This window comes from Rhipicephalus microplus, chromosome 10 (genome assembly GCF_043290135.1).
Source record: "Rhipicephalus microplus isolate Deutch F79 chromosome 10, USDA_Rmic, whole genome shotgun sequence".
Classification (NCBI taxonomy): Eukaryota; Metazoa; Arthropoda; class Arachnida; order Ixodida; family Ixodidae; genus Rhipicephalus; species Rhipicephalus microplus.
This window is the reverse complement of record NC_134709.1, coordinates 28329409-28345141: the sequence shown is the minus strand read 5'-3', so window position 1 is coordinate 28345141 and position 15733 is coordinate 28329409. Positions and strand designations below refer to the sequence as shown.

Below are 15733 nucleotides of genomic sequence, written 5' to 3'. Positions count from 1 at the left end.
TACAGTAATGACAGCTTGAACACAAGAAAAATATGTAATCATTTCAGCATATGGCCTTATTCAGTTACAGTCTTTTCTGTCAAGGGCAACAAAGGCACATTGGACAGAATTCATATGTCTGAGAAGTCAAATACCACTAGACAAACCAAAGATCACAATTTTTAGGTGTTTTAGAGACGTAAAGAGAAGGTGAAACTTGTGAGGTAGTTTTCTCAATTCTATATTTTTGGCATTATGCTCAGCTCGTGGAGCAAATATCTTGGCAACCACTTCAAAGATTTTGATTACGTTCGTTTTGCGACGCTCCTTAACTGTGCTTGAATTTTTTTTTTTTTTTTTTTTCATTTTACTCTTTCGTAGGGCTTCTTGTTTGTGGTGCGAGTGTGCTCATTGCAGTGACGCTGGAGAAAAAACTACAAGCTCTAGTGTTGCAAAAAATATATATATATATATTTTGAAAATACAGCCCGCTTCAACATGCATTTAGCTGTGCATACAGTAATTACCAACTATTTAGGTCATTTTATGAATCCTCCAGCCCTTCCATAAGGTTCAATCCAGAAATAATTTGTCTCTCATCAAGTTTTTGTGTTATCGCCTTGAAATTTTTATGAAAGCACTCTGAGGCCATTCTTAGTGTCTGTGCCAATTCTTATCAAGATCCCACCAGAAACAATAAAGTTTGTTCCCAAAGGCACCTCCACCTTCAATGGTGAAGAGTCAGTGGCCAGTAATGTCAACATTGGCCGGGGGCGTGACAAAGGTCGACAGTGTTCATTTTGGTGCAGTCTGGTGTTCGTCCTGTCACTTTTCTCGTGTCCGTTGTGTTGACATTTTGGCAAGTGCCCTATGCCTGTGTAATAATTTGCCACTAATGGTCGCAATATGATAAACACAATATGCTGTGCGGCGTGCTGGAGTACCGTGTGTTCTGCAGATAGAATTATTTTGAGTGCTCCACACTAGAGCACGTGTCATAATCATCACAATTTTAGCTCGGCAAAGCTCTAGCTACTATTAAATATTGGGTCATGTTAATGTAACACAGCCTGTGCATTAACGAAAAATCTAGTCTAGATCTTTGGATCAGTTCAGATAATCTTTGGTAAAAGGAATCTGGGCATTTTGCCATCTACGGGAAATATGTGGTGAATGGGGAATTCCTTCTGTTGTTGCCTTCCAGGGTGGTCTTCCGGAGGGGACACTTCTGGGTCAAAGGCCAACAGCAGCAGCAGCAGCAGTGCGGCCGCAACCACAATGAGTGGTGGCAACAACAACAACAACAATGGCAACGGCAGTCTCGGGGCGAGGGAGCCCGGCAGCTGGGCAGCGCCGTACATGGACCTGTGGAGCTTCCGACCGGCCAATCTGTATGCCGAGCGACAGCTCAACCGGTACTCCTCCACCCTCGAGCCGCACTGTGCCCTCTGCCTGCTCTTCCGACCAATCCAGGTGGGGTGATAGGTTTATTATTAGAGCCGCAAGTGAAGGTCCGACTTGCAGTTTTCGTATTTCACAAGATCTTCTGTTACTGAGTGGGGAGGAGGGCTTTCTGGCACAGGAGCTCTTCAAACTTGCTCAGTCGATAGCTCTCTTTGAATACAGTGGGATCTATCGCTATTGATTAAAAATAAAAATCTAAAAAAGGCCAAGAAGACATTTTCAAATTTTAAGGCAGCTTTGGCCACCTTTTTTTTGTTATTTTATTTTAACCATGTTTTTTGTTGTCTCTAAACTTTATTTTCATGACAAGAAGCATTTTTGGTATGGTATTATAGCATTGTTAATTTGCTACACAAATTATCCTTCTGCCTGCTGTTGCTTTGATGTGAAGGTGCCCTATTACGTTTCATGTGGTTCAGCTACCTTTTCTGGTGGGCAAGTGTTCACCTTTCTGGTGGGCAAGTGTTCACCACGTGATGATCCCTGTGCCCTTGGATTCTCGCTGTGAAGCATTTATTTATAGCGCCTTTACTGGGGTGCTTGCTTATGAAATGTAATGGTAGAGAAAAGTTCACCCACATGAGACCTTTTCTGGGAATGTGACCTTGCTCCAGCTGATTCTATGTTAGGTGGTTTGAAGAAACGAGTGGTGATTGTTTCGTGCATTTCTTCTCCTGCCGTTCAGTATTCACGCGAGGAAACGCCCAGAGAGCAGCCGACAGTGCCGGAGTCTAGTGCCGTGTGGATGCCCGCAGTGTGCTTCGTAAACGGTGGCCTGGACGTGGTGACCAGTGCCGAAGTGGGCATGCCAGAGATTCCCGACACCGACGTCAAGTCGAGCGAGCTGCTCATTTGTACCTCCTGTTCAGTCTGTGTTCACAAACGTGAGTCATGCTACATCTCTCAGAACTGTGCTCTGTTCCATGCATCGGGTGCAATGTCATGGAATCTTCCGGCGGTGAGACTTCTTGCAACAGACGCACCCGCATCAAGAAATACGTTCACTAGCCATTTATTTAGGCTGTTTTGGAATTGCTGAAAAATCTTAAGAATTGAGAGCCTGAAAAAAAAAAAATCACACGAGGATTCACCAGAAAAAAAGGCACTTCTATTGGCCTAGTGGCCAGAAAGACTTTGTCAGTGTCAGTGTGCGTCTGTACACATGGATGCTTACTCACGACCAAGTCGGGCTATATTTTAGCCATGGTCTGGCCATCGTTGCTGCAGGTTGATGATAGCACTATAGTTGAACCTCGCTGCAACGAACACCTGTTCAACAAAATTTCTGGTACAACGAAAAATTCTGTTTCCCGTCAGCAGTTCATAGGCGTCCGCGCATAAATATTCTTGGCACAACGGACACTTTTCCTTGTGCCCTTCCGCTTAAATGAAATGTGACGATGCAATTCCAGGCTCAGATGTTGAATGCCATGTAGTAAACGCGATCTTGAACATGTGAATTTTCATAACATAAAAATATGTTTATGAAGTCTGAAAGAAGCGTTGGCACCGCCAGAGACCGCCACTGTTTAGTAAGCATGGTGGCTGCCATTGCTTCATAGCGTTGGCAATAACGCTGCCCTGCTTTTGCCACTGGCTTGCGTTGGAGTTGAGACAGTGCGAAGCTGAAGCTCAGTCGCTCAGTTCATTAAGGGGGGACACAGGTTTTGAAGATAATGTGGCATCGTTAATGGTTGGCAACTGTTCAATGCTATGATCACTTCTGACGTGACTATCGTTTTTCCTTTTATTTATTTGTTTTTATTTTTTTAGATCAAGTAGCAATGAATGCTTTGTGCCTTAGAAATAAAACATGCCCTGTTATTTGTATTGTTGTCAATAGGTTATTTCAGATCGCACAGCATCTTCTTCTTTTTGTATGTGGCCTTTGCAATCAGTTCTGGTAACGTGTAGCCAGAGCCTATCGAAGGGGCCATGACAAAATCTAGTTTTAATACATGCACTGACATCAACATTTTGCTGGCCGAACTCTTTGCAAACAGGAGTGTACGATCTTTAGATACCGTATTTACTCGATTCTACCGCGCCCTCGATTGTAACGCGCACCCGATTTCCACCGCGAAAAAAAAAAAAAAAAAACGTAAGGCATCGATTGCAACGCGCACCCATTTTTCTCGCTGGCCTGCACGATCACACCACTCGAAACAAAAAAACGACTTCTTTTGGGAGCGTCTTCCATTTAAATATGAGGTACGGGCGAAGCTTGTGCCCATCTGACGTGTAACAGAGCATTGCCGTCACTGTAGTTTTACTGTGGACCGATGTCAGCACGCGAACTTGCTTCGCCCCCTTCTTCTCGACGGTTGTGGTGCCAGGCATGTCGAAGTAAAGAGGCGTCTGATCGGCATTCCCAATTTGCCCAAGCATGTAGCCGTTGTTGCGCCGCAAGTTTAGAACGAACCTCTGAAAACTGTGAAGCTTTTCATCGTACTCCTCCGCAAAACTTTTCGCATATGCATGTACCCCTTCGGAGGGAAAAGCCTTTCCTCTTCATAAAGTTAGTTAGCCAGCACCTGCTCGCTTTAAACTGGCTCCGCATTAGACCTTTTTCTAAGACCAATTGCATAGCCCGCACTTGGAGCAGTTCTGTCGTCACGGGCCGCTGTGCCGCTCGCTGCTCAAACACATACTCGCCAAGCAGCTCTTTAATTTGCGGAAACCGACCCTGCTGTGGTCCACTGAAGTCTTTGCGTGAAGCTTTGCTGTCGACAATCTTCTGCTTTTGTTTCCGCCGGTCCCGCACGCACGTTTCGGGAACTCCGAACGACCGCGATGCGGCCCGATTTCCGTCCGTTTCTGCACACGCGATGACTTTTCTTTTAAAAGCGGCATCGTGGTGCACTCGAGTTTTTGGAGTCGGCCCTTCCACGCCGTCGATGCTAATGCACTACTAGATGAACTCCTCAGCACACGTACGAAGTGCCGCACATGGGAAACACATAGGCAGAAATGGCCGACGCGCCATGCCGACGCACATAGGGGGCGGCCATTTTGAATTTGCCGATGGCAATAGATTGACCGTAATTTTTTTGTTCGTACTCGATTCTAACGCGCATGCGATTTATGAACTGGCTTAACCGGAAAAAAGGTGCGCGTTAGATTCGAGTAATTACGGTAGGTATGGTGACTCTTCTCGTAGTGTCTGTGAGTTATGATCACAGAGTGTGAAGTTCAGAGTATTGTACAACACTAGATCATATGCTTTCTGAAAGATTGCGGCTGTCTTGTAAAGCAGCGTTTACTCACGTATGACAACCATTTGGTTTTTGGTAGCACTGCGGATCACGAGAAAACTCTGGAGGAAAACTTGTTGTTACAAATTTAGTCTGCGACAGTGTTCTTCGCGATACGGATATCAGTGAGGGCAGAATTGCAACAAGGTTAATTCCTTTTCGCCCACCTTGTGTATGGGGTGAAGCTGCTTTTTGGGGGAATAAATAAAAAAGTGCAATTTTTAATCTTCATAACTTTTGTGCTATAAAAGCTGAAACCATGAACTTACACTCTCTGAGCTGCTTTATTAAAAATGAGATCAAGTGAAGTTTTCATATACGCTCAAAGTTCATTATAACAAAGTTTAATCTTGCACAAAAATAAGTTTCCAGAAATTCGTTACAGAAGCATATTTCTAACATTATACCTTATACAAGACTAGTTCTTCATTTTGTTATAACCAATATTTCATTATATCCAGGTTTGTTATATAAAGGTATGACCACTTGGAAAATAAATGGTATTGTGTACTTTGCCGTTGTAGTGATTGTGCCAGTTGTTGCAAGCATCAAGAAATGAAACCTGGTTCTGAAATTCGCTCATTCTCAAGGTTGTAGAATATTACAGTTCTCACGCATAAAACAACTTTTTTTGTCTGTCTGCCCATCTTCTGTCAGACTGTTATGGTGTCACGGTTCCTGTCATCAAGGAAACTTGGAAGTGCGACCGATGCGCTGTGCAGCCTATCAGTGTGGTAAGCTTTATCCTCACATGTACACTTGTTTCCCTAGAATTGGCTACTACTAATAGTCTGTTTGCAGTTTATAAATGGCCTCCTCCTGTACACGAGCATTTTGTAGCTTCGTTATTTTTGCTATAAAATTCTTATTTTGAAAGAGCCTTTTCCAAGCAAGAAGTGCTTCCATGGGTTTCGACCTTCATTACAAGGGGTGGGTTTATTAGTGTTTGAGGGTTTGTCAGAGTTGATCACGTCTCGGTGAACCTACCGCCCCATTTAGTCATAAACATGGAAAGTGTGTCCATGCTTCTTGATTGTTCGTCGTTTATGTACTGGAAAAACTATCGGGGTGTGCCTTATTGGGATAGACTGTTAGATATGGGAATCTGTCAGCTACATTTTTTTTGTCTTCAGTTGCTTCTGTTAGTCGCTTCAGGCTTCCCTCTCTGTCATGGCACCACCTCCCGCATATGGCTTTTAAGCACCCACATGCAGTCTCATGGTCACTGTTGGTGGACACTTCTGGCATTACCCAACAAAAAAAGTCAACAGCTCGCTTTGAATTGTCGTTGTTGAACTCTGCCATGAACTGACTTCACTGCAATCGCGCACGCGCTGCCTTTTTTTGTCTCGGCATTCCTAATGCTGACGCATTAAAAGACAATCGCCTAGTAAGAGCATTTCGCAGCAACCTGTACTCCCCAATACATGTTTCTCTTCTGTTTTCCCGCAGGAGTGTTGCCTGTGCTCCTTGCGTGGGGGTGCCCTGAAACAGACAACTCACGGGCGCTGGGTGCACCTGCTGTGTGCCCTGCTGGTGCCTGAGGTTCACCTGATCGACCAGCGTGCTCGTTCTCCCGTGGACGTTCTCCGAGTCACACCGCAGAGGGCCCGTCTGGTGAGTTGGAAGTTGTGTTTTATGACATGCATCGGTGGCTGCGCTGTGTGGTCGATGCAGAGGGTTCATTCGGTTGTACTCGCACTTGAGCGGAGTTTGATTTGGCGGACAGGCGCTACAATGAAGGACATCACACTACACTGTGTTTGTAGAAGTCAAAGAAGCCACCTCTAGACTCATTATTTCAAATTAGGTGCTACTGCACCTCTTTGGCAGGTGATTTTGCTCAAGTTCATGGAGCTCTTAACAGCCAACATAATTAATTGATCAGGCTTGCGGCAGGAACAAGCATCGACGTATTCATGTGAGCAGTGAGCCATAATGTCTAAATGTTTAACGCTATTTCTGTGTTTCAAAACACCTTTATTTACATGGAATAGTCAATGCAAAACAATAGAATTCAATCAACCAAAGGAACAAGCAGGATTTCGAACAGGCTACTCAACAAATGACCACATTCATACTATCAATCAGGTAATAGAGAAATGCTCAGAATATAACCAACCACTATACACAGCCTTCATAGATTACGAGAAGGCATTTGATTCAGTAGAAATATCAGCCGTCATGCAAACACTGCGGAATCAGGGCGTAGATGAAGTATATATAAACATTCTGGAAGAAATCTACAGGGGATCAACTGCTACCATAGTGCTTCATAAAGAAAGCAACAGAATACCAATCAAGAAGGGTGTAAGGCAGGGGGACACAATTTCCCTAATGCTATTTACCGCGTGCTTACAGGAGGTTTTCAGAAGCCTAGAATGGGAACAGTTAGGGATAAGAGTCAATGGAGAATGCCTTAGTAACCTGCGCTTTGCCGATGACATTGCATTGCTGAGTAACTCGGGGGACGAATTGCAACTCATGATTACGGAGTTAGACAAGGAGAGCAGAAAGGTGGGTCTTAAAATTAATCTGCAGAAAACGAAAGTAATGTACAACAACCTCGGCAAGGAGCAGCGCTTCGAGATAGGTAATAGTGCACTTGAAGTTGTAAAAGACTATGTCTACTTAGGGCAGGTAATAACCGTAGAGCCGAACCACGAGATTGAAGTAACTAGAAGAATAAGAATGGGGTGGAGTACATTTGGCAAGCACTCTCAAATTATGACAGGTAGATTGCCACTATCCCTCAAGAGGAAGGTATATAACAGCTGTATCTTGCCGGTACTTAGCTACGGAGCAGAAACCTGGAGACTTACAAAGAGGGTTCAGCTTAAATTGAGGACGACGCAGCGAGCAATGGAAAGAAAAATGGTAGGTGTAACCTTAAGAGACAAGAAGAGAGCAGAGTGGATTAGGGAAAAAACGGGGGTTAAGGATATCATAGCTGAAATCAAGAAGAAGAAATGGACATGGGCAGGGCATGTAGCGCGTAGGCAGGATAACCGCTGGTCATTAAGGGTAACTGACTGGATTCCCAGAGAAGGGAAGCGGGTTAGGGGGAGACAGAAGGTTAGGTGGGCAGATGAGATTAAGAAGTTTGCGGGTATAAATTGGCAGCAGCAAGCACAGGACCGGGTTAACTGGTGGAACATGTGAGAGGTCTTTGTCCTGCAGTGGACGTAGTCAGGCTGATGATGATGATGATGAGTCAATGCAATCACAGTAAAAAGTAAACAGCAACTTGCATTTGCTTGCGTTTTCTCTGTTGCAACTCTATAGGCATTAATCGCAGCTTGACCTCAAGCACCAGCCCATTGTGTGAATTCTTATCTGCTGAGGAATGCTGCTTTTCCTTTCTGTTCTGTTTTTTTTTGCGCCTCTAGTAAGTGTGGTTTGATTCGGTTCTGCAACACGTTGTGGGCACTCTGGGCCAACTGTTTCGAGGAGTGAGAAAAACCAGGTGCTCCCAGTTCGAATTCATCGTGGATACCGAGGTGCTCTAAATATTGAAAGTTTTTTTTCTCATAGAAAGAGGGCTGTTCCGGATTGAGGGCATCAGCTCAAACTAATTGTAAGTTCGAATGAACTAATCTTGAATTTATGAGCCTCTACTGTACTATACAAATTGGTCGTCTCTCTAAACCGCGGGAGTGCTGTGCGCCATCCCCTCATGAACCCGTGTTCCTGCTCTTCCCAGCGCTGCACATACTGCCACAAGCTACGGGACCGGCTCGGCTGTCCCCTGGAGTTTGGCGCCTGCATCCAGTGCACGTCGGGCAAGTGCACGACGGCGTTCCACGTGACGTGCGCTCACGCGGCGGGTGTCTCGTTCTTCACCTCGGACTGGCCGCTGCCCATTTTCATCAAGTGCATCAAGCACGGTTCGACCCAGGGCGACACCAAGGTCAGGGAGGACACCACTCGTTCACCACTTGTCACACCACGGGAGGTAGCGTGTGCTGTGGTCCAGCAGTATTTGCACTCAGCATGCTAGGTTCCTTCAAAACAGCAACACACCGCGGTTATGGGGCTCAGCGGCTTTCAATTTTTTCATGTCTTCCAGGTTTTGCTGCAAATGCAGTTGAACTCCTTTGTAAAAGACACTAATTTAAGAAACAAATGGGTATAAGAGACATTAGTGTGCCTCCAGTAAAATACGGGTAAAGAAAGTGCATACTTGGTGCCCTGCGTACAGTCCAACCTCGATATATCGAACGGCGCGACGATCGCGAAATAGTTCGATATATCCAGAATTCGATATAAAAAAATCACGAAAAAAATGCGTCAACAGCTTGCTGAAAGCGACCAACGAACCGTTCAAGCGTGGTGCAGTAAATACTCACTTAAAGATTCAAACATAGTATTTATTGTGTTGGTTTAAAGTATTGAAAAAGAGTAGCCTGCTTTTTGTTGGCCATGGCGTGTTTGACGACTGCGTCCTCAATATAGTCCACGCGATCCATAAGTGATAGGCCGGTGCCTTCAATCGCGCCGCAGTGGCGGCGCACAAGGGCCAAGGCAGCTACGACCTCAGCTGATGTCGGGAGCGGGGCACCATCAGCGCTTGTGGGATCCACTTCGGCAGAGTCTTCATTTGGCTGCTCAGCAGTAGCTTCGGCGACAATCTCCACATCCGTGAGCTCCGCCTTTCGGAGTTAGGCCTGTCGCGCACCACAGCGCGCGACAGGCCTAACTCCGAACGCACGAACACTGCGAGCACAACGACCGATGCCTGCCGATGCTACGAGGGAGGAGCTTGCAACAAGTGCGCAGTGTGCCGTTAACACCATAGAGACAAGCTGCAAGGCTGCGGCGCGAGCCCGGGTGTAAAGCGCGCACATGGCGCGCCCATGCCAGCTCGCCTGACTGCTTTCCCTTTCCCGGCGGCAGCGCGGGCCGCGTCCGAGACAGTCGTCTGCGTCCTTTCCCTCCTATACTTTCCTCCTCAATCTTTACCTCCCACTCCCGCTTCCCCCGCGCGAAGCCGTGTCGGTGCCTTCGTATTGAAAGAAAATGAGAGCTTCGCACTTTTCTCTTCACTTTCCTCACTCAGGAACCTCTACCGCAAGGCTGCGGCGCGCGTACGCCGCTACGTTAAAGTGATGCTCTCGGCGCCATCGATGTGTGCAGCATTCGTAAACGCCCGCCGCTCTACCGCTACTTTCGAGAGTTGCGGAAAGCTCGCCGCCTGTCAATGGAGCGCGGGCGGTTTGGGGTGGCTGAGTTCGATATATCCATTATATGTCAAACTTTGTTCGAAATAAAAAAAATCAATAATACATGCGATTTCCCGCGTGATATAGGAACCATTCGATATAGGCAATAATTCGATATATCCGTGTTCGATATATTGAGGTTTGACTGTATTATAAGAGGCATCTCGTGTAAGACACGAGAATTGCTGCCCAGAGCATGCCTCTTATAAAAGGGTTAACTGTAATAGTCTGTGTGAAGCGTTTCTGTCAGCATAACCAAGCCTTGGGAAGACATCATTACATGGCACGTTTTTGCATGCTTATTCAGCGTTGGAGAAAATCTTACTGAAGCATTGAGCCATTCGTGGGCAATCATCATCATCATTTATCAGCACTTAAAGGCCCTAAACAGGGCATTACATAGGGGGCGGGATTGGGGGGGGGGGTTCAGAGTTCACAGGACAAAGGACAAATGATTGGACTAACTTTGAATACAACACCCTTCATAAATGCAGCAAATACTAAACACATCAGTACGAATGATTGCTGAAAAAAAAAAAAAAGCGTAGACACAAGAATGTGAGGGAGCTAAAATTTAAAGCCTAGGGCAATTGCAAAGCTATTACAACATAGGGCAATTACTTATAGCAATTACAAACAATTCAAACTGGCATATATGAACAATTGTAGCAGTTACAAAAATGCATAAATATGCGGGCAATATTTCAAGTGTCCTTGACGGGCTTACTGTTTTCACTGCAGCGCGCTCCGGCCGAGCCCCTTCCTCCTGTGGAGCCCGGCAGCCGTGTGGTGGCCAAGCACAAAAACGGCCGCTACTACTGGGGACGGGTGCAGGAGTGCCGCAGAGAGGACCTGTACTCGGTCGTCTTTGAAGACAACTCCTCGTGCGATAACCTACGGCCAGTGGACATAGTGGTAAGTGTGCAACCATTTGGGCACATGCCAGGAGGCAGCGCCTACATTTTTGAGGTTCATCGATGGGAGAAACTGTCATCCATGTGTTTTAAGGGGAGACGCTCCTCGAAAGCACTTTTTTTTTGTTATTCAACTTAGAGCTTCAGAAATTGGACCACTGATGCAGTTTTTCCTCCTGATTCCAAATCTGTAATCAGTTTTTACATAAGTGCAATAGTTTGGGAGTTGTGTTTCAAGTAATGGTGAAACTTGATAAGTTTTCCGGGAACTTTCGCGCATACTAAATGTTCATGCAGAGAGTTGTTCAATGGCTCCTTTTGCTCCCTATTAGCCATAGAGTGCCGATATCTAGCTAGAAATTGTGCTCCAACTTTGAAACTATGAAAAAAACATCTGTGTAGCAAACTACCCTTTTTTTTCCACTCGACCACCATTAAATTTATTAATAGATATTTACAGCTGATAGGTTGTGCTGATTCAAGTAGATATCGGCACCCTACGCACTCTCCTCAATGTGTGTGCCAAATTTCGTCGTCGTATGACCATTCTAAGTGCCCGAAACACTTCCCGCAAAAAATGCAAATTGGCCAAAATTGCGAAATGAGAAAAACGCGTTTGAAAGTTTGAAAGTCTGTATTTACAAAAATGAAAAACGCAGTAGCACGAAACTTGTGCTGAACACATACACACATGTCCAGAGGGAATATCAGTTGTCTAAAACTCTCCAGCACCGTAGGTTTTCCCTTCCCGGCTGGTGCGGCAGGACTCTTCCACCCGGGCCCTCTTGGCTGCACTGCGACGGTGTGCCCTCGCCTCAGCGGTCTGACGCACATTCATCTTGTGCATGCGCATGCTGTCTCGGCGGTCGCTGAGGGTAACCAGGGCCTCCGAAGGAAGCACCCCAAGCTCTTCCAGCACCTTTTCAAAGCTCGCGTGGCCCCGGTTGAACCACAGGACTGCAATGGCTGTGGCTGTTTCCACAGCAGTCCGGGAAGCAAACCGGGTCTTTGGACACAGCAGCCATATTTTGCTGTTCAGGGACTCGGCCGCGTTCTGTGTCTTGCCGTGGAGGCACCGGGCAAGCAGCTTCGCATCTGTGAGACGCTTGTAGATTGGGAGGACTGCCAAACCCTGGGCCTTGGTCAGGAGGGGGGTGTGGCACGGTGCAGGCTGGCCCTGCGCCTCAGCACGTCGGTGCTTGCACCACGAGTCTGGGCCTGCAGGACAGAACTTGTGACTTCCAGCACCGTCTGTTGAGCACGAGTGCAAACATGAGGCCCATATGGCAGTGTACATCTTGTGGACATTTCCCCGATTGTTCACAATGGCCACCTGAAAGTAAGTTTGAAGCTTCTGGATGGTGGTCTCCTTCAGCTTCTCCCCTCGTGGAAGTGGCGTTGGCAGCTTCCGCAGGCCGGTGCCCAGACGTTTCGCCACGTGGTTGGTGCACTCCTCTTTTTCAATTGGAGTGTCAGGGTACACGTTGGCATCACAGACCCCGTTGTAGGCCTTGCTGTCTCCATGGCTTAGGAAGATGGTGAACCGCAGGGGTGTCTCATAGTCCACAGTCCTCTGCCAAATGCGCACTGCAGCTTCGGCCTCCATGGCATGCGAAGAACAGTCGCAATTCTTCTCACAAACGGGATGATGAAACGCCTGCCATGTTTCTTCATCGCCTCCCATGTCGTTATGCAAACTGCACGCCAGGCAGAAGTTGGAAAGCACTTCATAGTCCAGGCACAAACCAGTGTCCAAGGACACTACAGTTCCCACACCATTGTGGCTTTTGTGGCCTCTTTTTTGCCATGTGCCGTCAAACATGACTGGCACGTCACTGTTACCAGCCACCTCTTTGGTGACGCTGCGTGCCCTTTGCATGTTTTCACAGACAGCCTTCACTGCCGCACTGTGAATCTTTTTGCCGATAGCATGGAAGGTCTTATGGTGCATAGGGTTTGGCAATCCAACTACTGCACAAAATCGTGAAAGTTGCTCATGCCCGATACCGACGGCACGCGCTGCAAGCACCACTTTCAGGTTCACGGCAAAGGCGTCACGCGAACTCCCGCTGTCGTAGCTTCTGCTTGCACCGCGGCCGCCATCTGACGCGACCCGCTTCGACGAGTACGCGGACGAAAGGATGCTCTCCGAGCACTCCGCATTCTCGCAGTGTAGCTCCAGAAACGCCGAAAGGCCTTTCCGCTTTTTATTCGGTGCCCGAACTGCGAGTTTACTCTCGTGACAAACGGGGCATGCCGCGCCTGCGACGACGGCCGTCAATGCACCCAACTCGCACAGCACTACGCTTTCGGCACGATCGGCATTCGGCCTGACGTCGTTTTCGAATAACGCGATCTTTTTCTGCGATGCACTCACAAAATTCACTGCAGCGTTGATCTCGTCGTCGCAGTTGCCATGGTCGACGTTGCCGTGGTCGATGTTAGGCCTACCGGCCGCTGGCCCGTCGCGGACATTTTCGTTGGCGGTGGCTTTCTTGTACGTCCTCCGCCGCTTCCCTCTGAACTTGTTCTTACTTCTGTATTTCCGATGGTCGGCAACGGCCTTTTTCGGGCTTGCCATCGCACGAAAACAGCGAAAAATAACTCCGGAAAACAGTGAAGCGAACTACGGCAAGAAAACACGGGTGCTGTCAGCCAATGGCGGCCCTGCGTTAGTGGCGCGCGGTTTGAAACGGCGGGAAAAGACTGTTTTTGTTGCTTTTTTTTTAGATTTTTCGTGAACGTACGAGACTTCAAGAACCGGGATCGTGGAGAGTAAGGACAACTCTACACGAGCCAGCGGCCGCAATATGGCGGACAGCTCTCTTCGCGGCCCCGCGAGCACGCGAACAGCAGCCCGTTTTGTGTAAATTTCGTGATGCCGCGCGTCACTGCCGCTCACTCAGACGCGTTTTTCACTGACTTCTGATGCTTATTTCGCTGTGATATTTTCAGATGTCAAAATATAATGTATAAAGATGATAAAGCAACAAAAAACAGAAAAGGTGAAATTTGGAAAAAAAACGCGACTTTTCGACCCGCGTCTCCCCTTAAGCTCAAGTCCCACTAAGAGTTTGCACGGATTTACCGTAAACAAAAAACTATGCGAAATTTGTCATTGTTCAAGATTTGAACCTGGGAACACTACCTTTCTGGGCACATTGCTGCAAATAGCAAATCACATACCGTATTTACTCTATTCTAACACGCCTTCGATTGTAACGCGCACCAGGTTATCGCGACGAAAAAAAAAAGTAAGACATCGATTGCAACGCGCACCCATTTTTCTCGTTGGCCCGCACGATCACACCACTCGGGAAAACGACTCCTTTCGGGAGCATCTTCCGTTTAAATATGAGGTACGGGGGAAGCTTGTGTCTATCTGACGTGCAACGGAGCATCGCTGTCACTCTAGTTTTACTGTGGCTCGATGTCAGCACGCGAACTTGCTTCGACCCCTTCTTCTCGACGGTTGTGGTGCTAGACATGTCAAAGTAAACAGGCGTCTGATCGGCATTCCCGATTTGCCCAAGCAGGTAGCCGTTGTTGTGCCGCAAGTTTATGACGAACCTCTGAAAAGTGAAGCTTTTTATCGTACTCCACCGAAAACTTTTCCCATTTGCCCATTCGCCTTCGGAGGGAAAAGCCGTTCCTCTTCATAAAGTTAGTATCCAGCACCTGCTCGCTTTAAACTGGCTCCGCATTAGCCCTTTTTCTAAGGCTAACAGCATAGCCTGCACTTGGAGCAGTTCTGTCGTCACGGGCCGCTGTGCCGCTCGCTGCTCAAGCACATACACGGTGAGCAGCTTTTCAATTTGTGGAAACCGATCCTGCTGTGGTCCAGTGAAGCCTTTATATTTGCTGTCGACAATCTTCTGCTTTTGTTTACGCCAGTCCCGCACGCACATTTCGGGAACTCCGAACGACCACGATGCGGCCCGATTTCCGTTCGTTTCGGCACACGCGATGACTTTTCTTTTAAAAGCGGCGTCGTGGTGCACTCGTCGAGTTTTTGGAGTCGGCCCTTCTATGCCGTCAATGCTAATGCACACCAAGATTACGAACTCCTCAGAACATGTACGAAGTGCCCCACATGTGAAAGACATAGGCAGAAATGGCCGACGCGCTATGCTGACGCACATAGGGGGTGGCCATTTCGGAAATGCCGATGGCAATAGAATGACCGTGTTCTTTTTTTTCGTACTTGATTCTAACGCGCATGCGATTTATAAACTCGCTTAACCGGAAAAAAGGTGTGCGTTAGATTCGAGTAATTACGGTAAGTCTGGAAAGTAAACAAAAAGGGAAAATTATTTTGCTGGTTCTGATTCCTCCATCCGAATGGGAACACAAGTCAACACAGGGTGTCCAAGGTAGCAGTGACGGGAACTCTTGCTGTGTGTTCGCAGACGATGTGGCCTCCTCATTACCGAATTGTTCTGATGCTGTCACTGTTTGTTTCTCTCTTGTGATTTTGTGATAGCAATGGGACGTCTTTCAGGACCGGGACTGCATGCAAGCAGGACCACCAAACCTTGGCGACATAGTTCAGGTGAACTGGACGGACGGCAAGCTCTATCACGCTGTGTTCAAGGGACACAAAACGGTCAACCTGTACACGGTAAAGAAAGTTGTGTTTTCTCGCATTGCAGGAAGATTGTGCCGCTTGAATATTACCGTATTTACTCGCATAATCCTCGCATTTTCTTTAGCGGAATACCGATGAAAAGTGGGGGGGTGCAAGAATTCTGTGGGGAAAACTTTTCACGAAAACGTACGGAGCGAAAAAGAAAACGAATTTGCTGCAAGTCGTAATTCTCACACCTTAAGCTAACAGCAAGCTTCGAAAAGTACTAGTTATAACTTACAGCAACAATAAAAGCACTGTTACAACACATGG

General features: G+C 47.1%; 1 protein-coding gene across 10 annotated transcripts in view; it reads left to right on the top strand.

Moving 5' to 3' along the window:
* LOC119180681 (lysine-specific demethylase 4A) overlaps positions 1-15733 on the top strand; it is a 73726-nt gene that overhangs the window by 35434 nt on the left and 22559 nt on the right. For 6 of the 10 annotated variants that reach the window (XR_012886488.1, XM_037431808.2, XM_037431806.2 and 3 more), the window contains 7 exons: positions 1184-1452; positions 2129-2327; positions 5355-5431; positions 6150-6314; positions 8401-8652; positions 10661-10834; positions 15317-15454. Coding sequence is in view for 9 of the 10 variants with exons in the window: in XM_037431808.2 (XP_037287705.1) it covers positions 1184-1452; positions 2129-2327; positions 5355-5431; positions 6150-6314; positions 8401-8652; positions 10661-10834; positions 15317-15454 (1274 nt within the window). In the remaining variant the exon portion in view is untranslated. The remainder of the gene's footprint in view (positions 1-1183; positions 1453-2128; positions 2328-5354; positions 5432-6149; positions 6315-8400; positions 8653-10660; positions 10835-15316; positions 15455-15733) is intronic. The other 4 variants (XM_037431802.2, XM_037431807.2, XM_037431803.2 and 1 more) reach the window with 3 other exon arrangements.